General features: G+C 60.4%; 1 protein-coding gene across 1 annotated transcript; it reads left to right on the top strand.

Annotated features, from left to right (window-relative positions):
* Positions 1-150: 150 nt before the first annotated feature.
* FTSJ3 (FtsJ RNA 2'-O-methyltransferase 3) lies at positions 151-16,099 on the top strand. Its single transcript, XM_030541248.1, has 22 exons — positions 151-249; positions 1,511-1,684; positions 1,950-2,055; positions 3,010-3,056; positions 3,278-3,357; positions 3,741-3,840; positions 4,360-4,554; positions 4,641-4,756; positions 6,714-6,818; positions 7,051-7,151; positions 7,237-7,317; positions 7,494-7,637; positions 8,387-8,522; positions 8,790-8,986; positions 9,851-9,962; positions 10,453-10,543; positions 11,648-11,807; positions 11,982-12,058; positions 13,263-13,365; positions 13,685-13,868; positions 13,982-14,076; positions 14,610-16,099. Exons 2-22 carry the CDS (start codon positions 1,618-1,620, stop codon positions 14,797-14,799), a joined length of 2,487 nt encoding a protein of 828 aa, XP_030397108.1. The 5' UTR covers positions 151-249; positions 1,511-1,617; the 3' UTR covers positions 14,800-16,099.
* Positions 16,100-22,079: the final 5,980 nt, after the last annotated feature.

Raw genomic sequence — 22,079 nt, 5'->3', positions numbered from 1 at the left:
TAACCTTCGGGCTCGCAGGGAGAAAGGGAGAAACACCCTGATGAGAATGTTCCCCTAAGTCCGCCCAGGCGCCGCGTTCCCCGCCGGCCCCGCTCCGCCTCAGCGCCTGGACGCCACTCCCAAGATGGCGGCAGGGCAGCGTCGTGACGGAAACGGAAGTGGAGGCGCGCGCGGGGCAGTGTGGGAAGTAGCTTGGCGCGTGCATGTGGTGGGCAAGGTGCACGCACCAGTAGCCGGGCCGGGGCCGGGGTGAGTCGGGGACTCGGGGGGAGTGGGGCGATTTGAGGGGGGACTCGCGTGGGGAGTGGGGATAACTCGCGTGGGGATTGATGGGAGGGGGTGCGGAGAGTGGGGGAGGGATGAGGGGAACTCGCGTGGGGGATTGGTGGGAGTGGGGGGACTCGCGTGGGGGGTGGGTAGGGACTCACGGGGATTGGTGGGAGGGGGTGGGGGAGGGTTGGGGGAACTCGCTTGGGGATTGGTGGGAGTGGGGGGACTCGCGTTGGGGGTGGGTAGGGACTCACGGGGATTGGTGGGAGTGGAGGGACTCGCGTGGGGGTGGGTAGGGACTCATGGGGATTGGTGGGAGGGGGTGCAGGAGTGGGGGAGGGATGAGGGGAACTCGCGTGGGGGATTGGTGGGAGTGGAGGGACTCGCGTGGGGGTGGGTAGGGACTCATGGGGATTGGTGGGAGGGGGTGCAGGAGTGGGGGAGGGTTGGGGGAACTCGCTTGGTGATTGGTGGGAGTGGGGGGACTCGCGTGGGGGTTAGGGAGGGACTTACGTGGGGATTGGTGGGAGGGAGTGCGACGAGTGGGGGAGGGTTCGGAGGAATTTGCGTGTGGATTGCTGGGAGACCGGGGGGAATTGGGGAAATTTATTTTTTCCATAGCTGCTCCCAGCTGGAAGCCGCCAACCCAGCCCAGCGCTTTTCCAGCTGGGTCCCTGGGGGCCTCGCCAGGTGCCCCTCCCCTCACTGTTCGCCTCCCTGGTGCTGCCCCCGGGGACCCCTGCGGTGCCAGGAGCTGCGCTCCTTTGACTCGGTGTCGGGAGTGCTGGGCTGGAGCCAGCGGGTGCGGATCTGGTCTCCCCACTGGCTGGGAGTCTGACAGATCCTAGCCCAGCTCAGCTGCTGCTCGGGGAGGCCGTGGGTGCGGGTTGCACTGGGGCTTGGGGTCACGATGCGAGGGGGCCGTAGCTAGCCATGTAATAGGTGGCATTCTGCTATCCTATGGATGGGCGGAACTAAATGAGTTTAGAGTCTTGTCCTGCTGTAGACAGGAGTGGGGCTGGTACTGGGGTCCCTGTGGGGGCCTCGGACGGAGTCGTGTGGTCACTCGCTCCTTGATCCGTAGCAGTCTGCCTTGGAGGGCTGCTGTAGAGAATGGGATGGGAGGGGGGCCTCCCTTCCCCCAGCCCAGTGTTGGGGTGAGTGACGTGCTCCCCGGGGTGCTCAGAGCTGATGAGGGGCGAATGAGTTCAACCTGCTGCCGCTTCCCGTTTCTCTGCAGAAGACGTGTGCTGCTGCCTGCGACTGATCGTGGGGCTGCCCCTCCTGCCGGAGAGCGAGCCGAGCCCGTGGGCCTGAGCGAGCCTGCGGGCTCCTTCACCCCCCAGCATGGGCAAGAAGGGCAAAGTGGGGAAGAGTCGCCGGGACAAGTTCTACCGCCTGGCCAAGGAGACGGGTGAGCGGGGGCGAGGAGCAGTGTCTGCTGAGTTCTGGGGGTGTCTCTGCCCCTCAGCACCCACATCTTACTCTGCCTGGCTGCAACCTCCCACACGTGGCCTGGCCTGGGCTGTGATCTCCGCCACACCTCGTTCTGTTGGTTTCCCCACCTCCTGCCCTGCAGCAGCTGCTGGGGCACTGGCGACGGCCCCCCTGGCGCCTGTAGAGTGCCGAGCTGGGACTCACCCAGACCCCCGGAAAGCTCTGACTCTCCCTCCCTTTAGGCTTTCGCTCGCGATCCTCCTTCAAGCTGATTCAGCTCAACCGAAAGTTCCAGTTCCTGCCGAAATCCCGCGCGCTGCTGGATCTGTGCGCGGCCCCTGGCGGCTGGTGAGTGACCGGGGCCACGGCTGCCCCGTCAGAACCCAGGGGACGCGGGGGCTGGCGGGGCCCTGGGTGACAGGAGGCAGGAATGTCCTGGCTGGCTTGGCAGAGCTCCATCCTGCTCGCTTACACCTTGGGGAGACCCAGAGCCCATGTGCTGCCCTGCCTGCTTCCTGGGCTCTGTCGGTGGCCAGCGAACTGAGTCTTGGGGCAGAAGTGGAATTGTGTGGCGGTCCCACGGCTTAGGGGCAGGACCAGACACTGTCCAACATCGCCACCCCCCGGGCTGGCAAGCAGCCTTGTGGCCATCGCAGGCTGCAGCTGGGAGAGGAACCCTGCGCCTGTCGGACTCCAGGGGGCACCATCACTACCCTGCCCCAAGCCCCGGGGGACTACCCCAAGCAGGCAGTGGCTGGTGAGAGCTCAGCACCCAGGCCTGGAGCTGCTGCTGGTGCTTTGCTGGCCCCTCGGGAAGCAGGGGACCCATCTGCCCCCCTGGCCCTGTGTGGGCTGAAGCCCCAGGAAGGCTCCCCACTCTGCCTCTGCCAGGTGAGGTATTACAGGTGTCTCCCCATGGAAGATGAGGGCAGAGCCCTTCAGGATAATACAGCCGAGGCAGCGTGGACTGAGCAGAGGCTGCAGCGAGTCCGGGGAGCAGCTCCCAACGCTACCAGGCCCTTCAAGCTGGACCCCCCCCACACTCTGCCAGTTTCAGACCAGCCCGGTACAGGGGTGACTCCAAACAGCCGTATCCATGGGCTGCGTAGAGACTTGGCGTGCCAGGCCCCAGGGGGTGGGCGCGGAGCCCCGCCCTTCCTGGGTTTCTCCTCTGTCAGAGTCAGTCCTGTGGGGCTCGTCTCCTTTCCTGTGATGGTGCTGGGGCGAAGCGGGGGGGCCCCTGTGGGTCATTATGGGGGGGCGAGGCCTTACGCCATGTCTGGCCTTCTCTCCTCTCCACAGGCTGCAGGTGGCCTCCAAGTTCATGCCGGTTTCCAGCCTCATCATTGGTGAGTGAGGGGAGCCGGCGAGAGAGGCAGGACAGGATGCCCGGGGGGCTGGGCCCAGGAGAGAAGGGGCAGTTGCCGAGGGGCTGGTTGGGAGGGAGACCCTGTCCCTCCTGATGGCTGGGGCGGGCGTCACTCCTCATGGGAGTTGGAGGCTGTTGAGAACGGGGCAGCCCCCCTGTTCGGGGCAGGGGTCCGGCAGATGCTGAGTGTCTCTCTCCTAGGGGTGGATTTGGTCCCCATTAAGCCAATCCCCAACGTGGTGACGCTGCAGGAGGACATCACCACGGAGAAGTGTCGCCAGGTAATTCCCACCCCACAACGCCTCTTGAACGCCGCCAGTCGGACACTTTAGCACATCTCCCCCGGCCCTGTTTTTGGGGGGATGGAGGGCATCATGTCCACCCACCCTCCAGAACCCTCTCTGCGGTGGGATCCCCGAGCCACCCACTCCGGTTTCCCTTGGGGGAGTGGGTAGGACCCTTGGGTTTGGCTTAGCCCTGGGATGCAGGTTCTGTATGCAGGTGGGAGCGTTGGTCTTGGGGTGTCGGAGGAGAGGCCTGGCGTGGGAGGAGGGGCAGCAGGCTCACTCTGCCCTTGCCACCCCCAGTCTGCTGTGGGGAATGTGAAGGGGGCTGTCCTGGCAGGGAGGGTGTCCCAGGCTCACCCCCTGCCCTCGCCCCCCAGGCTGTGCGCAAGGAGCTGCAGACATGGAAGGTGGACGTGGTGCTGAACGACGGGGCCCCCAATGTGGGGGCCAGCTGGGTGCATGATGCGTACTCCCAAGGTACCTCCCCACTCGCCTGGCGGCCCGGGTCCCTGTGACAGCTGAGGGTTCAGCTCCATCCCTAGTGCCTTGGAGCTGCAGCGTAGCCCCCGGGTCCAGCTCAGCAACCCTGTGTCCCATCACCCCCAGTGCAGGAGCAAAGGGCCCTCTGGGGCCGGCCCAGCTACGAGGGAGCGGGACCCTCCGGCTGTAGCCTGGCACTGTCGGTCGTGTGCTCCTGAGCAGAGAGCGGCAGGAGGCCTGGACTCCGTGGAAGTGTGAGACAGATGCCCCAGGGGAGGGAAAGGAACACATTGCACCAGGCGAGTGTCTCCTCAGCAGGCCCAGGCCTGTGTCCGGCCCAGCCCCGCTCCCTGCCTCATCCTTCCCCATAGGTATCACGACAGGCACCATGGGAACCAGAATCAAGCTGGATCCCGCTCCCTAGCCGTGCCCCAGGCTGCTGTACTTGGAGCCACTGGGAGTGAAGGCTCAACGAGGTTGGCTTTGGCACTGATCCACCTCCATTCTCCACTCCAGCCAACCTGACGCTCATGGCCCTGAAGCTGGCCTGCGAATTCCTTTCCAAGGGCGGCTGGTTCATCACAAAAGTCTTCCGCTCCCGTGACTACCAGCCCCTCCTGTGGATCTTCCAGCAGTTGTTTCGCAAGGTGCAGGCCACCAAGCCGCAGGCCTCCCGCAACGAGTCGGCCGAGATCTTCGTTGTCTGCCAGGGTGAGCTGGGGCCAGGGGTTGCTGAGTGGGAAGGGAGGGGGGGTTGCTGGCTGACACCTCTGATCCTTTTCTTTTCCCTCTCCCAGGGTATCTGTCCCCAGATAAAATTGACAGCAAATTCTTTGATCCCAAATTTGCCTTCAAGGAAGTTGAGATTCAGGCCAAATCTGTGAGCGAGCTGGTGACCAAAAAGAAACCAAAGGTACAAATGAGCAGTCTGGGGGAGAGTTGGCTGTGAGGGGAGGACCTTTGGGGCAGGGAGAGCAGCCCCCATGGATGAGGAGAGGGGTCCACAGTTTAGAGTGGGGCTGGGGGAGGCTGTGGCGCTTGGACCCTGTCGAGTGTAGCCTGCTGCTTACTCGTCCCGTCTGGCTAGTAATGTATATGCTTGACGCTTCAAATGAGCTAATTTCCCAAAGCCGAGGAAAACTATGAGTGAAATTGCCTGGGAGGAAAAATGTTGGCAGGAAAATTAATGAAAATTGGGAACCCTTTTAAAAAGGTGCGTTACAGGCCAAAAAGCTATGATTCTACAGTCAAGAAAGAACTTGGCCTAAAATCCCATCCTGGTTCAGTGGTGAAGAGGAAGTGACAATTAGACATAAAAAAGCAATAGATAACGCATGGAAAAGGGGAAATGCACAGCAATGGGTATAAATTAGAAGTTATGGAGTGTAGAAAGTTGATAAGGGAAGCTAAAGAGATCAGGGTAAACTTCCTGGCTTGCAGAGCTAAGGACAATAAAGAGTTTAAGGATATTAGGAACGAAATAAATGCTAGCAACGATATAGGCCTATTACACTAAGTGAAGATGGTAAAGTTAATATAGAAAAAGCAGAAAAGTGTTTATTAAACATTTGTGTGTTTGCCAAGAAGCAGGATTATGGTCTCATATTACATGAGTGGTGAAGTACTTTCTAGTCCGTTAGCAACCAAGGTGGATGTTAAAAAGCATCTACTAGGAACAAACATTTTTAAATCAGCAAGTCATTAGCAACCAAAAAGTCCTAAAAGAGCTGGCTGGGAAGATCTCTAACCTACTGGTGTTAATTAATGTCAATTAATGTGTTGGGGGGGGTGCGGGGGACTGTCAAACAAACGTGATTTCATTCTTTGAAAAGTACTTGTCTTAGTACTGCCCAACGTTCTAACTGAAAACATAGCACTGTGCGGTACCTGCAAAGCACGCAGTGAGTGGATTAAGGCCTGGCTAACTGACAGATCTCAAAAGGCATCATTCTCTAATGGGCGAGTGTCCAGTGGGCTTCCGCAGGGCCTGGTACTAGGCCTGACCTAATTCAATATTTCATCAGCCTGGAAGCAAATAGCAAACATGCAGCTGAGCCAAAGATTTGTGGAGTGAGGCATAGCGATTGGGACAGGGTGGTCTATGGAGCGATCAGGATCGCTGGCTGAACTGGATCTGTTCAAACCCCAGGTGTTTTAATACAGCCAAAAGCAAGGTCATGTGTCTAGGGCCGTCCCTGCAGAATGGGGGCCTGCGTCCTGGAAAGCCGGGATCCTGGACAGGACCTAGGAGTCATTGTGGACGAGCAGATGCCCATGAGCTCCCGGGGTGATGCTGATGTGACCCATGGCTGTGTCAAGAGGGGAGTCAGAGCAGATTTCTGTACGGCGCTGCTGGGACCGATGCTGGAGACTGCACCCGGGTCTGGGGTCTGCATTCAAAAAGGATGTTGACGTATTAGGGTGCAGAAAAGAGCCACAAAAGCGATTTGGGGGCTGGCAAAAAGGCCGGAGAGTGAGGCACACAGAGCTCAGTATGTTTCGCTGATCACAGAGCAGACTGAGAGTTGACCTGACTTGATGACAGTGATTTGATCTTGATGGGGAGAAAATACTGGCGACTAATGGGCTCGTTAAGGGCAACAGGCAGAACGAGAACCCCTGGCTGGAAGCTGACGTTAGATATGTTCAAGTTAGAAATGAGGCAGGACGTGTTCCCCGAGCGGGCAATTGGCCATTGGAACAAACTGCCCAGGGAAAGGAGAGGGCCCCATCTCGCTGTCGTCAGCTCCAGGCTGGAGGCACCACAAGCCGTTGGGCTCCGTGAGGGAGGAAGTGAAACGGCTGGGCTAAGCTGACCTAATGGCCCCACTGGGAATCTATGGCTCTGACCCCGTCCTCCTGTCTTGCAGGCAGAGGGATACGCAGAAGGTGACACGACGCTCTATCACCGCTTCACGCTGATGGATTTCCTCAAGGCCCCCAACCCTGTGGATTTCCTCTCCAAGGCCAATGAGGTGAGTGCCCAGGGCCTGGCCGGCCCCTGTTGGAGCGGAGCAGGGAGAGCCCCCAGCCTGGGCTTGGCTCAGCCCCTCTGCTGGACGCCTGCAGTGTGCTTAGCAGCACCCAGGGGCTTGCTGGTGGGACCCACGGCCCTGACCTTGGGCTTAGGGCAGGGGAAGGGTTGCGGGGGCTGCTGGGCCTTGGGAAGGAGATAGCTGCAGCCTTTCCTCTTTGGCTCCTGTGCAGATCATGCTGGGGGACAGCGAGCTGGAGCGGCACAGCGCCACCACCGAGGAGCTGCGCCAGTGCTGCCGGGACATCCGCGTGCTGGGTCGCAAGGAACTCAGGTACCGGGGAGTGAGGGCACGCGGCCTGGGCTTGGGGAGTCCGACACGGCCTGGGGGCTGGTTCTAACTCGGTCTCTCTGCTCAGGGCCCTGCTGAACTGGAGGACAAAGCTCCGTCGCTTTATGGCCAGGAAGCTGAAGGAGCAGGCCAAGGAGCTGGACATCAGGTAGGAGGAGAAAAGTGGCTTCCAAAATCTGCAACTGCCCCCTCCACGCACACCAGGGGGCGCTGTGACACTGGGCACGCCATAGCTGGTGCCCGCCAGCTGCTGGCGCTGGGGAGCTTGGCCCAGGGTTGGCTGGATGGGGCAGGGCCTGGCTGAGTGACTCCATCTTCTGGCAGCTTGAGCTCCGGCGAGGAGGAGGAGGGCGGCGAGGAGGAGGCTGGGAAGACGTCGGGAGCAGCTGGGGCTGGAGCCACAGAGGAGCAGGAGATGGCGCTGAGGCTGGCGGAGCTGAAGGCAGAGGAAGTGGCTGAGCTGAAGAGGTGAGTGCTGCCCTCCCCAGGGGATCTGGGCACCCAGGGGTGGGGGAAGCTCAGTGCCAGGAGCTCCTGCTATGCTGCAGGCATGTGATGGGCCCGTCCTCAGCTGGGCTGGGGTGTCCAGCCAGCAGAAATGCTGCAGGGGGCTCTCCCTTGCCCCACACGGGCATCCCCCCCGGTACCCATTTGCCCTGCGTACCCCCATGGCGCCTCTCCCTGAGCCCCTCGTCTCAGACCTGTTTCTGGGAGCAATTTCCTTTGGGCTCAGGACCTCTGCCCTTCCCAGGGACCCAAGCCCAGCTCAGACACTCGCCCACCCCAGCCTGTGAGGGAAGCAGAGACCCTGAGTGCTTGGGCCAGTCACTCCAGAGCTGGGAATAGAACCCAGGAGTCCTGCCAGCCAGGCCTTCTCTGACACCCCCCGCTTACGTAGAGACCCGGCTCCATGTGTCCCTGGCAGCAGCTGGAGCTCACTGCCTGGTGGCAGCCATGCCGCCCCTCGGGCTGCCCAGTGCTCTGCTCCAGCAGCCAGGGAGGCACCTTCCGGGTGGGGGGATGGTGCCCCTTCCCCCACGACTGTGCAGCTGAGAACGCTACGGGCCGAACCCCGCAGCACAGGGTCTCCATCTGGGGACGCAGTCGGACAGGCCTGCTGCGAGGCAGGCTGGGGCAGCCGGGCTCCCATCCCCGCGACGGCAGCTGTGGGGCGCTGGCTGCAGCGTGACACCCCTCCCCCGGTGGGCTCCCCCCAGGAAGAAGAAGAAGATCCTGAAGGAGCAGCGGAAGCAACGTGAGCGCATCGAGCTGAAGATGGACCTGCCGGGCGTCTCCATCGCGGACGAGGGCGAGACTGGCATGTTCTCCCTCCGAACCATCGGCAAGGCCCGGGTGAGGCTGTGGGGGCGGCAGCTGGCTCCCCACCGGCGTGACGGCCCATGTCTGCTCGAGGCAGAGCCGAGGGATTGGTGCGGCTCGGGCATTGGGCAGGCCACAAGGGGGTGAGCGGGGCTAGGAGAGTGGTGAGTGGGGGCACTCCAGGGGTGTTGGCGAAGTCAGGTGGAGACTGGGCTGGGAGAGCGGCAGGGGCGGAAGAGGAGGCAGGATGATTTGATTTCTGTGGAGCCTGGCTCCTGACCCTCGCTCCCTGGTCCTCAGCTGCTGAACGAGGTGGCCAGGGGCGACATGGCATCTGCGGACGCCTTCCTGGAGGTGCTGCACGAGGACGACGACGTGGCCCTCTCGGAGCAGGACGACGCGGACGAGGTGTCTCTGGCCAGCGACCTGGGCTCAGACGAACTGGCCGATGTCGAGGAGCGGCTGCAGGAAGCCAAGCGGGGGCTGGGCCCAAAGAGGTCAGAGCCACTGTGGGGGAGCGGGGGGAGGGTGAGGGATCCTGGGAGCTGCAGTAAACTCCTCCCGCTTGGAGCAGCTTGGCCATGAGTAGGGCACTGCCAGATTCACGGCCGTGAAAAACGTGTCACATAAGATGAAATCTGGTCTCCCCTGTAATAACATTGTGAACTTTTACCCTAAGCAGCGCTTTGCAAACAGCCTCCCGACGCGGAAGGGGATCGTGGCATTGCCACTCCTACTTCTGTGCTGCCTGCGGCGGCTGCTGGCTGGCTGCCCGGCTCTGAAGGCAGCACCGAAGTGAGGGTGGCACGGTATTGGGGGGTCGTCACTTTTGGGGGGCGGGGCAGCATGGGCTTTACATCTTTTGCCATTTTTAAACACACGTTCGTGCTTTGTTACAACACCGTGAAAGTTATGTATCTAACCGGGACAGTCGAACTTTTAAAAATGCTATGAGTGAAATTTACAAAAACCATGAATTTGGTGGGGTGCTGGGCAGGGGACAGCCTCTCTACTCTGGGCTCCCACTAGGGGGTGCTGTGACTGGCTGGGATGATGACCAGGCGGACGGAGTTGGCCTGCCTGGCCCTTAACCCTCGCAGCACCACTGTGGTGGGAAGCTCTGCCCTTTCCTAGGGGTTGGAGCCAGGTGGGCAGCTAAGTGCCCTGCCCCAGGGAGCACTGTGTGAAGCAGCCGACCGCCCCCACCGGGTTCCGGTCCGTGGCCCCGAGGGCTGAGGGTGCCCGGCTGCCCCTGCCGGGTCCCGGTCCGTGGCCCCGAGGGCTGAGGGTGCCCGGCCGCCCCCACTGGGTCCCGGTCCGTGGCCCCGAGGGCTGAGGGTGCCCGGCTGGCTGTGTTGCAGAGGGACCTTCCAGCAGCCGGCGGAGGAGGAGGGGGAAGAGAATCCCCTGCTGGTGCCCCTGGAGGAGAAGTCGGTGCTGGAGGAGAGGCAGACCAACCTGTGGTTCGGGAAGGTGAGAGCCCTCACTGGCCGGGAAGTGCCAGGCCCGGAGGTGGGGGGTGTCCCAGCCCCTGTGCAGCCGCTCCAGCCTCACCTGGGCCCACCTGCCCTCTGCTGGCTGGAGCAAGGTCTGCGCTGGCTCTGGCCTGTCGCCCTCTGGTGGGAGCACAGCGCGTGTGAGCCGTGGTGCTAATGGCTGGCAGGAGACTCTTGAGCTCCCCCAGGGAGGCCTGGCTGAGGCTGGGGAGTTACAGGGGCCAGAGTTTCCCCACATGGGCTGCAGGGACCCCAAGGATGGGGGGAGAAGAGGGAGCGCAGTGAAAGCCCACGCACAAGGGCCTGCGTCCTTGCCTCGAACATCCCCTCACTCCCAGCTCCCCACGTGTCTCCCCCTACCCCACATCCCTGCCAAGCTCCTGCCATTCATGTATCTCCTGCTGCCCCCCCCCCCACCTCCCGCTGCTCAGCCCTGCCCTCTGTGACCAACTCCTCCCCCTCCCTAGGAGGTCTTTGCTGGCATTGAGGACGACGCGGACGAGGCCCTGGAGATCAGCCAGGCGCAGGTCCTGTCCGAGAGGAAGGAGCCACCGGCAGGTGAGAAGGGGGCCGTGGCGTGGTGCGCGGGGCCGGCTTTCGCTGGGGATGGCGCCTGGCAGGGTTGCCTCCCCATTCTGAACTCTGGGGTATGGATGTGGGGACCCGCTTAAAAAGCTCCTAAACTTATTTTTACCAGTTTAGGTTTAAAACTTCCCCAAGGCACAAATTTCTTCCTTGCCCGTGGTATCGCTGCCACCACCAAGTGATTTAAACAAACGTTCGGGGAGGGCCACTTGGAGCCCTGCCTCCCCCAAAATATCTCCCCAAGCCCCTACCCCCCTTTCCTGGGGAGGCTTGAGAATAATATTCTCACCAATTGGTTGTAAAGTGAGCACAACTACCCCCCCCCTTTGGGTCTTTGGGACACTGAAAAACAGGTTCTTAAAAGACGTTTATTTTAGAAAACAGATAAAAGAATCACCTCTGTAAGATCAGGATGGAAGATAACTTTACAGGATAACAAAAAGATTCAAAACACAAGAGGATTTCCTCGCTGTTACTTACTGTTTCTGTGATATTAGATGCTTAGTTCAAATATGGCTCGGGGAGATGGGTTTTCCCTGCTCTGGCTCCTCGCTGCCCCGGAGAGAACAAAGGAACAAAAACCTTCCCCCACAGATTTGAAAGTATCTTCTCCCCTTACTGACCCCTTTGGTCAGGTGCTAACCAGGTTATCTGAGCTTCTTAACCTCTTCCAGAGTAAGGTGGGATTTTATGCTACCCGTAGCTGTATGTTTATGACAGTGCCCCTGGCAGCCAAACCCGAGAGGGAGTTGGGCCCCCATTGTCCAGGCAAGGAACTGGCCATGGGGTCACAGAAGCAATTGGAGCCCTGGATCCCTGACCTGCTCTCGGGAGCGGCTGGTGAAACGTGCTCTACTCTGCCTCACCCTCCCCAGGGAAAGGGGCCCAGCCAAAGGGGGCAGAGCGCAGGGCTCCCTTGAAGGTAGCAGGCCGGCCCCAGGCTGTCCGTCCAGCCCGTGTGGCTCGGGCCCCGGGAAGCAGGATTCTCCCTTATCAGCTGCAATGCTCCTCTCGGCCATGAGCACCCTTGGGGCCCCCCAGTCCACCTCACCCACTGGCCTTGCTTGTCACACCCAGGGAACGTGAAGGGGAAGGGGCAGAAGAAGCTGCTCCCATCCCAGGAGGAAGGTGCAGTAGAAGAGGGGCCCAGGGCAGCCGTGGGGACTGGTCCCAGCAAAGCCCAGGGTGGGGGGAGCAGCAGCGAGGACGACTCTGACAGCAGCAGCGACGAGGAGAGGTGAGGAGCCAACAGGGGGCGCTGGCCTGCCCAGTGTGGGGGAGGGGTGGGTGTAGCCGGGGGCCCGGGTCACCAGATTCTATGCAGTGGGAGGGATGAGCTGGGAGGGGGCTTCCCCGTCGCCTTGGGGGGGCACTGCCTGAGCGGCAGTGACATCTCCTCTCTTCCCCCCAGGGAGACGTCGCAGAAGGGAAGGAAGCGGGCACTGGCCGAGCCAGGTGGCTTTGAGGTGGTGCCCATTGAGAACCCAGGTGAGTTGAGTGGGGGCTGTGTTCAGGGAAAGGCAGCCCTGCTGGGGCGTCTGCACCCCTGGCACCAGCATGGAGCTCAGGGCTAGGTGGGGGGCACAGGCCCAGCTGGCGGCGGAGGGCATAAGGCCATGGAGGTTTCTACTCCTGGGGAAATTCTGCGCAAAATTTATGTGCCCCACAGATTTCTTTGCTTCCCTGCAGAAAAATGACTTTCTGACGGGGAAGCAAAGGGAAGCCCCAAGAGTGGCCCCAGCGATATGTTTTGGGTACCCAGGGCAGCTGGCAGAGGTAAATCACTGTGGGATGGGGGTGGGACTACGGAAGACCCATCTTGTGGCTCCTACCCTGCGCTCGGCTTGGCTGCTAGTCCCGGCTGGGCTGGGTAGGACGGGATTTCCTCTTCCCGTGCACGGCATCTGGGGCTATCAGAGCCACCCCAAATTTCTCCCCCGGCTGCAGGAAGCTCTGCAAACTCCCCCTCCCCCCCCACCTGCGTGTCCTGCACCCGCCGCTCCTCAGCTGCTGGGGATGGATCCCTGTACCGGGAGCTGCTCCCCCATCTGCCCAACCCCTGTGCAACCAGATCCCTCCATACCCAGACCCTCCCACTGAGTGTCTCTCACCCCCCACCCAGAACCCCCTCCGGATGAGCACCACTCCCTCTGCACCAGGATCTCCACCCCACCGAGCCACCCAGACCCCCCTCTGCTGAGCCCCAACCACCTTCACCTAGATCCCCCTGCAGGGTCCTATTGCACCTAGAACCCCCAACAAACCCCTGTGCCTCCAGATCCCTCGCTGAGCCGCCCACACCCAGATTGCCCCACACAGAACCCTCTCACCTCACACCTGGAACCCCCACACTGAGCCCCTCCACACTTGGATTCTGCTGGGCTGAGCCTGCCAGCCCACCCTGGCATGGAGGGGCAGGGCCCTGGGGTGTTTCTGGGGCAGGGCTGGTCCTCGTGCTGCATCAGGGTTGGGTGCAGCCTCACTGCTGAGTCCATGTCCCGGGGGGAGCTGCAGGGTGGTCTGCCACCTCTGCAGCCAGGGGCCTCTGCTCCCGAAGGCCAGGCTGGAGCCTCCGCAATGGTTTGGTGCACAACGCGCTCAGGAGCGACCGGTTTCATATATGAAGCCGCCAGGGGTGGCTGGGAGGGTTTGTAGCAGCCTGAGCCCTGACATGCCCGTCTTCTGCCCCCAGTGAAGAGGGCCCGTGTCCTGGATGCGGAGGGGCTTGCGCTGGGGTCTGTCATTGCCACCTCCAGGAAAGCCAAGCGAGACCTGATTGACGACTCCTTCAACAGGTACCGGGGCCAGCAGGCAGTGCGGGGTGCTGGCGGCCAGTTGGCCCGGGCGGGCCCTTGGGGGGTCAGCTGTGATTTTGAGGGGCCCATCCCCCTTGGTTTCTCTCTCTTGGGGAGAGAACGGGGTGTGTTGCGGGAGGGGTGTGTTGCGGGATCCCTCATTTGACCCCTTCTCTCCTGCCGTGTGGGTGTGAGCTGTGTCCGGCAGTCACTTCCCGTGGGGGTGGTCTCTCTGTCCGTTAGCCCCGGGGGGAGGGGCCAGGCCTCTGCCGGTCCGTGGGGCCTGCCCTCACCTGTTGGGGCCCCCCCCTCCCCCCAGGTATGCCTTTAACGAGGAGGAGGGGGAGCTGCCCGAGTGGTTCCAGCAGGAGGAGCAGCAGCACCGCCGGAAGCAGCTGCCTCTGGATCGGCAGACAGTGGAGGAATACCGGCAGCGCTGGCGCCAGATCAACGCCCGCCCCATCAAGAAGGTGGCAGAGGCCAAGGCCCGGAAGAAGCGGCGGGTAAGTGAGCCGCACGGCTGGCGTCCCTGGGCGGGGTTTCCCTTCCCCCACCCTCTCCTCTCGCCACCTGGCGGGGCCTCCAGCCACCCCCTGACCTCTCCCATCGCCCCCAGCTGCTGAAGAAGATGGAGCAGATGAAGAAGAAGGCGGAGGCTGTGGTGAGCACGGTGGATATTTCGGAGCGTGAGAAGGTGGCCCAGCTACGCAGGTGAGTTACGAGGTCGGGATGTACGGCATGGGCAGAGGGTGGTCGGATCTCTCAGAACAAGCCGGGCCAGGCCGACATACGACCAAGAGGCTAGGCAGGCTGCCAGAGCCGCATCAGGAGGTTCCTGAGGGGTCGTTTCTGCTCCCCACCGCTGCCTTGGCCAGGCCACTGCTGCTTGGGGCCCTAGTGCTGGGTAGTGGCATCGAGCCGGGGGGTTCTGAGAAGAGGGTCGTGCAGCCAGTGACCTGGGAGGGCGGGGGGCTGGCTGGACGGGGGCTGAGGCGGCAGCTGAGAACAAAGGCGGGGGTCAGACAGGAAGGGGGTCCCCATGTTTTTCTGAGGCTGCGGCCCTGTAGCGCAGGGCTGCTTCCAGGGCTGTGGAGCCGGGGGCTCAACCCAGTGCTGTTTGTGCCCCAGGAAGCGTGTGGAGTCCAGGGCTGGGAGTTGCTCCCAGCAGCTGTCGCATTGACACCCCCTGGGCTGGCCGGGAGGGCGGGTCTCTGCTCTAACCTCTCTCCCCTCTCCTCTGGCAGCATCTACAAGAAGGCCGGCCTGGGGAAGGAGAAGCGGCAGGTCACCTACCTGGTAGCCAAGAAGGGGGTCGGCCGGCATGTGCGGCGCCCCGCAGGGGTCAAGGGGCACTTCAAGGTGGTGGACAGTCGCATGAAGAAGGACGTGAGGGCTCAGAAAGGCAAAGAGAAGACGAGACGGCGCCGCAAGTGAGGACTCTGCCCCGAGGGCTGGGCACGGCCGGCACCTGGCACCCTGTGCCAGGCTGGGGTGGCTGGACAGCCCACGTGCCAGGCCTGGGCCCGGCTCCGAGTGACTCTGGACACCCTGACCCTGTTCCAAGCCCCCGGCTCCTCAGCCAGAGGAGGAAGAGAGTCACGCTCTGGATCATGAGGTCACTTCCTGTTGGCAATGGAGCCACTTCCTGTCTGCAGCCTTGCGGGAACCGCCTCTGCCAGCCTCAGCTTCATGGGGCCACTGCCCTTCCAAGGGTTGCTGTGTGGCAGATAATTGGCTAGCCCTGGTCATGTGTTGCCTGTCCAGAATTGACAGATGTGATGAGATTTCCCAGGGAGACAGCCGCACTCCGTACATCCACCTTCCAGCCGCACCCTCACTGCGTGCGGGTCCCAGTCCCCGCGAGAGCAGGGCCAGGAGGTGACTCTTGCTTTCAGCCAGGCGTCCCATGCTGGGCCAACCCCTGTGCAGTCCGGAGCCTGGCCCAGAGCAGGGGCCTGCTCTTGTCGGCGGAGCAGGGGTTCACTGGGAAAGCAGGAGCCAAAGCTGGGCAGGGGGAGGCATCCCTGTCCCTGGGGCTTTCTCAGCTCCCCTGTCTGGGCTCCCTGGGGGCAGCCGCTCTCCTGGCTTGCTCTGAAATTAAACCCTGTTCTCTGGGCCTGTTTGCTGTTTCCCATGGCTTTCCCAGCCTGTTTGTTAGCTCTGGGGCTGGGTGTCTCTTTCGGCCTCCTGGCTGCAGTACCAGCAGGACACGGGGGCAGGTGCAGCTGCCAGCATCAGATGGGGCAGCTCCCCAGACAAGCTGTGGCCTCTCCCCTTGAGGCTTTGTCCCAGCCCTGCCCATCTCAATAGGGGACTTGAGAGAAAGGCCTGAATTGTGGCTTCTGGGGGCCAGTGGGGTGGTAGCTACTGGGATGGGGGAGGTCAGTAGGCCTGGGACAGACCAGAACCCAGGCTCTGTTGCCAAGTGTGGGGGGAAGCGCAGAGATCTGTTTCTCCTGCTCTGGGCAGAGGCATCAGTGTGGAGTTGAGGGCAGGGCGGGAGGGATGTTCTTGGGCTCTGTTTTGGTGTCTCTTCACTGAAACGACTTGGCTTCGTTCTCTCCCCGAGCCTCGTGGCAGGTCCAGACGGGGACACCAGCACAGTGTCCCTGCACTGTGAGCTCTTGTGAGGCTGCCGCAGGATCTTAGCTGGGGGTGAGAGCACTGTGGCGCAGCCACCCTTAGATCGGGCGTTTCCCAAGTACCTGACTGCAACTAAAGGCTTTAACATGGCTTTGTGCGTGGAGCTTCTGGATTTTTGTTTTTGTTTTAAAAAGCCCCTAATTGGAACCCTACTGCCCCTCTACACAGGTCAGCAGCAGGGCTGGAGCCTTTAGACCAACTGCACAGACCTGTCACTTCAGACAGCGGAGCAGCTGATAGCAGTAAAAGGCTGTTGTCCTCCATGTAGACCACTCGCTAGAGGGGAGAAAGGAGACTTCGCCCTTCACCAGGGGGGCTTCACAGCAGTGGGAAATGGAGAGCGAGGGCGGTCAGGGTTCCATTCCAGGTGCTGGGGGGAGCGTTCTTTGGTGGTTCTAGCTCTGTCCCCTCTGACTTCTGCCACCGCCTGTCCCCACATCTTCCTCACCTGGTTGTGTCCTGGTCCCAGTTCCTTCTCTTCCACGCTGCCTGGGCTCCAGCAGCAGGAGTGTGGAGATCACAGCAGACACGTTTCCTGCTCTGTCTTTTGGGTGCCCAGCCACCACTGTGGCCTCTGGCTCCACGACTGGCACGTGCTCAGTCATTCTGTGGGTTGGGGCACACAGTCAGGCTGGTGCTAAGTCGGGAGAGCAGAGAGCATGCTCAGGGCAGGGGCAGTCTTGGGAGAACTTTAGCTGTAAAACACTGACAAGTCTCTGTGGAGCATGTGCCAACTGAGTTGTTTTTAGAGACTCATAACTCGGCCAAATTTTGACATGGGCTTCAACATCCCTGCTCCAATGCCAGAGCTCAACAAAACACTGGCAGGAGTGTTTAACCAGGGCAAATGGCTGTTTTTTTCCAAACTAGCAGAGCTATGTTACGTGACACCAGCTCATAAATAAAATGACTGGCAGACACGGCTGGAACCCAGTTTCAACCAACTGCATCTAGAGCCTTAGACTGGGATCTGTCAGGCTCCTGGCACCAGCCTGGCCTCTGGTTTGCGAAGTCTCTCAGGCCACGAGCAGAGCCTGGGCTGAAGGAGTCCATGGCTCCTGCTGTGCTGCTGGTGGCCTAGAGAGGCTGAGCACGGGCCCAGCAGTCTGGTAGCTGATGTTCTGGGCTGTGCCTGTGTTGAGGATGGGAGGCAGCCGTGCAAAGGATCAGCCGCTTTAGACAGATGCTGATTGGCTCCTTGGGCCATCCCCCACGGTTGCCTGCAGTGGTTTTGCTCACACCCTGTTTGGCATAGTTCTGTGCACCACCTTGATCACTGCTCCCATGTGTCCCCTACCCCAGCTCCATGAGCCCCGCCCGTCTGTCACTCCAGCTGCAGATTGTTAAGCGGTCAAGTTTGTCTCCTCAGCTAGTCTCACCTGCTGTCTCGCACAGGTCCCAAAGGTGCAGCCAGCCAGCACCTGGAATCAGCCCAAACTCTGTCCTCAGCAGGTGAAACTCGTGTGGCACCAGTGGGACTGAGGTGGCATCAGTGCCTGAGGCCCCTGCAATGGCAGGAAACTGAGTGGGCTGTAGCCATGCAGCTGTCTGATGCTGAAGGTGGAAAAGTCGCTGACGCTGCGCTTGCCTCGAGAAAAGTCGGGTGCCTAGAAGATACCCCGTGATTGCAGCTGTGTATTCCTGCCCGGCCTTGTCCCAGGGAACAGGCATCAGCTCGCTGCAGGAAGCTGCATGGAGCACCCAGCTGCCAGGGCCTGGCAGTGGGGCCCTCAGTAAAAGAAATACATCCCCCACCAGCTGCTGTAGGGACAGAGGGGGCAGGTGCCCCAGGCTGGGTCCTGCACCTTCCACCGTGGGCTCCAGAGCAGCTGCAGTTGAGATGGTTGTGAACATTGCACTAGTGGTCCTAGGTGACTCACAGTGTGTGAGCCCCCAGGGAGCTGCCACAGCCTCCCCTCCCCCAGCTCAGCACCAGTTGCTGCCTGGCACCTGATCACAATCTCCTTAAAGATGGGCTCAAACCGGCCCCCCACAAATGATTTCAAGGTGGAGGAAGCTGCGGGCTCTGCCTGCTGTGGACCCGCAGGAACTTCCCTAGGGCACTGACGAAGTGGGAATGTTCTTGATGTGTTATTTGAATGCCGAGTGGGGAGTACTGACCTGGGAAAGATGCAGGGGAGTTGGGACGGCAGGCATTGGGAAGGGAGCGTACCTGAGCATGTAACCTGAGAACCCAGGAGGGGGGTTGGAGGCCAGGTAACACCTCTGCTTGGGAAGCTGGACAAAGGACACAAAGGCTGGGGGAGGAGCCGGGGGGAAGCTGAGTGAGAGGCTGGAGGGAGTTTCAGTTTGGAGCTGGCTGGGAAATGGAGAGAGGAGCCCCGATGGGGTTTGGGCTTCCCAACGGGGCTGTGGCCTCCCTGGGGCCCCAAATGGGCCTAACTAAACGGGGTCTTGTTGTCTGTACTGGCAAGACCTGTCTTGGACTGTGTTCCTGTCGTCTAAATAAACCTGTTTTACTGGCTGGGTGAGAGTCATGGTGAATGGCAGGAATCCGGGGGTGCTGGGTCTAGTCTCTCCCCACACTGCGACAACTGGTGGTAGCGGCTGGATCTACTGCACCCCGTGAATGGCACTTGCAGTAAGTGACTGGGGAGCAGTAAAACAAAGGGGGTTGACGGGGACCAGGCCTGCTGAAGAATCAGTGAGGGACGGTTTCAGGGGCCGATTAAACCCCAGGAGTGTGTAACAAGGACTTTTGCAGTAACAGGGTCCCCCGAGGAATCGCAGCGAGTGGTCCCAGGGGTGGAGGAGTCTGCCACTCGACCCTGGCAGAGAGGTGGTGACCACGAGAAGGGCTGGCACACTAGCGGTCTCCCTGGAAATGGGAATGGCGATGTGATAAGTGTGTGTGTGTGTGTGGGGGGGTGGTTCTTGGAGTTTTCTGTGTTTTCCAGTGGTTTGCATGCACAGGGGGTGGGACTCAGTGTCCCCAGGTGTTACTGGTTTAATGAGGTGAGGGGAGAGGGAGTGAGTTGTTACAGAGGACCAGAGAGGGACTCGGGACCCCGGCCGATGGCCTAGAGGATGGAGACCCCAGTGACTGGTGACCTGGCTCAGGAGAGACAGCCGGTTCTGGCCAGTGGGAGGACGATGGGCTGGGGGAGAGGACCTCGGTGACCTGACCAGCCGGTTCCAGCGAGAGGAGAGGAGACCCAGGCCTTCCCGTTTACGACCCTGTTTACCTAGAGAGAAGACAATGGACAGAGGCGGGGCTTGGGGCTGGGGATATTGGAGGCCCAGCTGGGAAGTGGGGGCTCGGGGCTGGAGAGGGGGAGCAGGCAGAGCCCACCTGGCTGCAGGGGGACTGGGATATGCTGTGCTGAGGGAGGCCAGGCCTGAGGCCCTGAGAGTTTCCTGTGCTGTGTTCAACTCTCAATAAACCCTCCTGTTTTATGCTGGCTGAGAGTCACTCCGGTCTAGAGAGCAGGGTTGCATCAACCCCTTCAGGAAGCCCGGGGGATCCAGAGCACGTGGACTCCCAGGGGGGAGCCCACGGTGAGACAGACGTGCTGAGGCTCAGAGAGGTGCGGCTCCAGGAGGTGGAGAGGCCTGACCCCGAGAGTGGACCCCCAAGAAGGGCTGTCACACTGGATGGGGCACCCCCCACAGACCGCGCGGGGCTATGAGTGGGCACGATCTGTGAGTCCGTGACAGGCGAGCACCCTGGCCTGTGAGTGTCCAGCAGGAAGGAGTATGCCAAGCGCCTTAAGCATGACCTGGTAGAGCTGTGCAAGCAGAGGGGGTTGTGCAGTGGGAGGCTCACCTGTGATTGCCCAGCTGGAGGAGGGAGATCATTCAAATGAACTAATCTCTGTCTCTGAGGGAAGCAGCCTGGCAGATGCAGCCCAGGCACCAGTGTCTGTCACAGCTGGGAGTGGTCAGCCAGCTGCTGAGCGCTTCCTGAGACCCCATCTTTCTATGCAGGCAGGAAGGAGCCCAGCGAATACCGAGGGCACCATGACATCCTCCCAGCGACACTCAGCATCTGTGGAGCAGAGGCGGCTGAAATGGGGGCTAAAAATGAGAGAGCTGGAGGATTGTGAGAAACAGAGGCCACATGAAGCGAGACAAAGGCAGCGTGAACTGGAGGAGAAAGAGAGACAGAGGCAGCATGAGCTGGAGCTGGAGCTGACCAGGCTAAGGAGCAGTGAGCCTCTGGCTGCGGTGAGTGAGGGGCGGCCCAGGACTGCACGGAGCTTTGATAAGTGCATCCTGGCCCAGCGTAAGGAGGGGAGGACATGGATGACTTCCTGGATGCCTTTGAGACGGCCTGCGAGCTGCACCAGGTTAATCCTGTGGACAGGCTCTGGGTTCTCACCCCCACCTTACTGGACCCCAAGGCATGGCATTATACCGCCAACTGGAATGGTCGGAGAAAGGGGGCTACGAACTATTCAAACAGGCCCTGCTGCGCGAGTTTGTCTGACTCCTGAGATGTACCGGGACAGGTTCTGGGGTCAGGATAAAACCCTGAGGTCTCATATCTGCAACTAGCTGTCCACATGGAGGGATTTGCCAGCAAGTGGGCAGATGGGGCCCAGACAAAGGGGGACCTGGTTAAACTGCTGGTACCGGAGCAACTGTATGAGCGGTGCCCATCCGATCTGAGGCTGTGGTTGAGGGACAAAAAGTTAGAGAACCCGCGACATACAGTGTGGCTGGCTAATGAGTTTGTGAAGAGACACATCAGTTAGAAGTAACAGAGGAGGAGAAGGACCTCAGAGTATTGGTTGATCACAGGATGACTGAGCCGCCAATGTGATATGGCCATTAAAAAAGCTAATGCATTTTTGGGATGCAGCAGGCGAGGTATTTCCAGTAGAGATAAGGTGTTGTTAGTACCATTATACAAGGCACAGGTGAGACCTCATCTGGAATACTGTGTGCAGTTCTGGTCTCCCATGTTTAAGAAGGATGAATTCAAACGGGAACAGGTTCAGAGAAGGGCTACTAGGATGATCTGAGGAATGGAAAACCTGTCATATGAAAGGAGATTCAAAGAGCTTGGCTTGTTTAGCCTAACCAAAAGAAGGCTGAGGGGGGATATGATTGCTCTTTATAAATATATCAGAGGGATTAATATTAGGGAGGGAGAGGAATGTGGACACAAAAACAAATGGATATCAACTAGCTATCAGGAAGTTTAGACTTGAAACTAGACGAAGGTTTCTAACCATCAGAGGAGTGAAGATCTGGAACAGCCTTCCAAGAGGAGTAGTGGGGGCAAAAGACATATCTGGCTTTAAGACTAAGCTTGATAAGTTTATGGAGGGAATGGTGTGATGGAATAGACTAATTCTGGCAATTAATTGGGCAATTGATCTTTGATTATCAGCAGGTAAGTATGCCCAGTGGTCTGTGATGGGATGTTAGATGGGGTGGGATCTGAGTTACTACAGAGAATTCCCAGTATCCACAGACTTTTCTCCCATCCACCTCCATGGGAACAAGGCACTCACTCCACAGGGACAGCCCTGCGCCCACCCTGTAAACAGAGAACCTTGAGTCCGAGGTATCCAACTCCCCAGGGTGGGCATAGGGCTGTCCCTGCAGAGCGAGTGCCTTGTTCCCCTAGAGGTGGATGGGAGAAAAGTCTATGGGACACGGGAGCTGAGGTGACGCTGGCCCGGCTTGAGGTGGTAGCTCTAGATCAGGTGATGCCCAACACCTATCTGACCCGGACAGGGGTGGGCGGGACCCCATTCAAGGTGCCTGTGGCAAGAGTACACTTGAAATGGGGGGACAAGGAGGGCCCCAAGGAAGTAGGGGTGCACCATTTGCCCATTGAGGTCTTAATGGGGGGGGGACCTGGAGGACTGGCCAAACAACCTCCAGCGTGCTCTGGTCATGCCCCATAGCCCGAGCCTGCGAGGGACACTGTGTCCTGACCTCGGGGACGGTACCCTGCCCGAGGAGCAGGACCATAACTCGGTGGGGAGGGAACGCCCAGGGACACAGCTCAAGGAGGCTATGGCTTCAGACCCAGCCAGAGAGAAAAAACAGGTCTCCGTCCCCGTCCCAGCTGCTGAGTTCCAGGCTGAGTTGCA

The sequence above is a fragment of the Gopherus evgoodei genome, chromosome 23 (assembly GCF_007399415.2).
Source record: "Gopherus evgoodei ecotype Sinaloan lineage chromosome 23, rGopEvg1_v1.p, whole genome shotgun sequence".
NCBI classification, from domain to species: domain Eukaryota; kingdom Metazoa; phylum Chordata; order Testudines; family Testudinidae; genus Gopherus; species Gopherus evgoodei.
The sequence above is the reverse complement of the archived record's forward strand: the minus strand, read 5'-3'. Positions and strand labels throughout refer to the sequence as shown.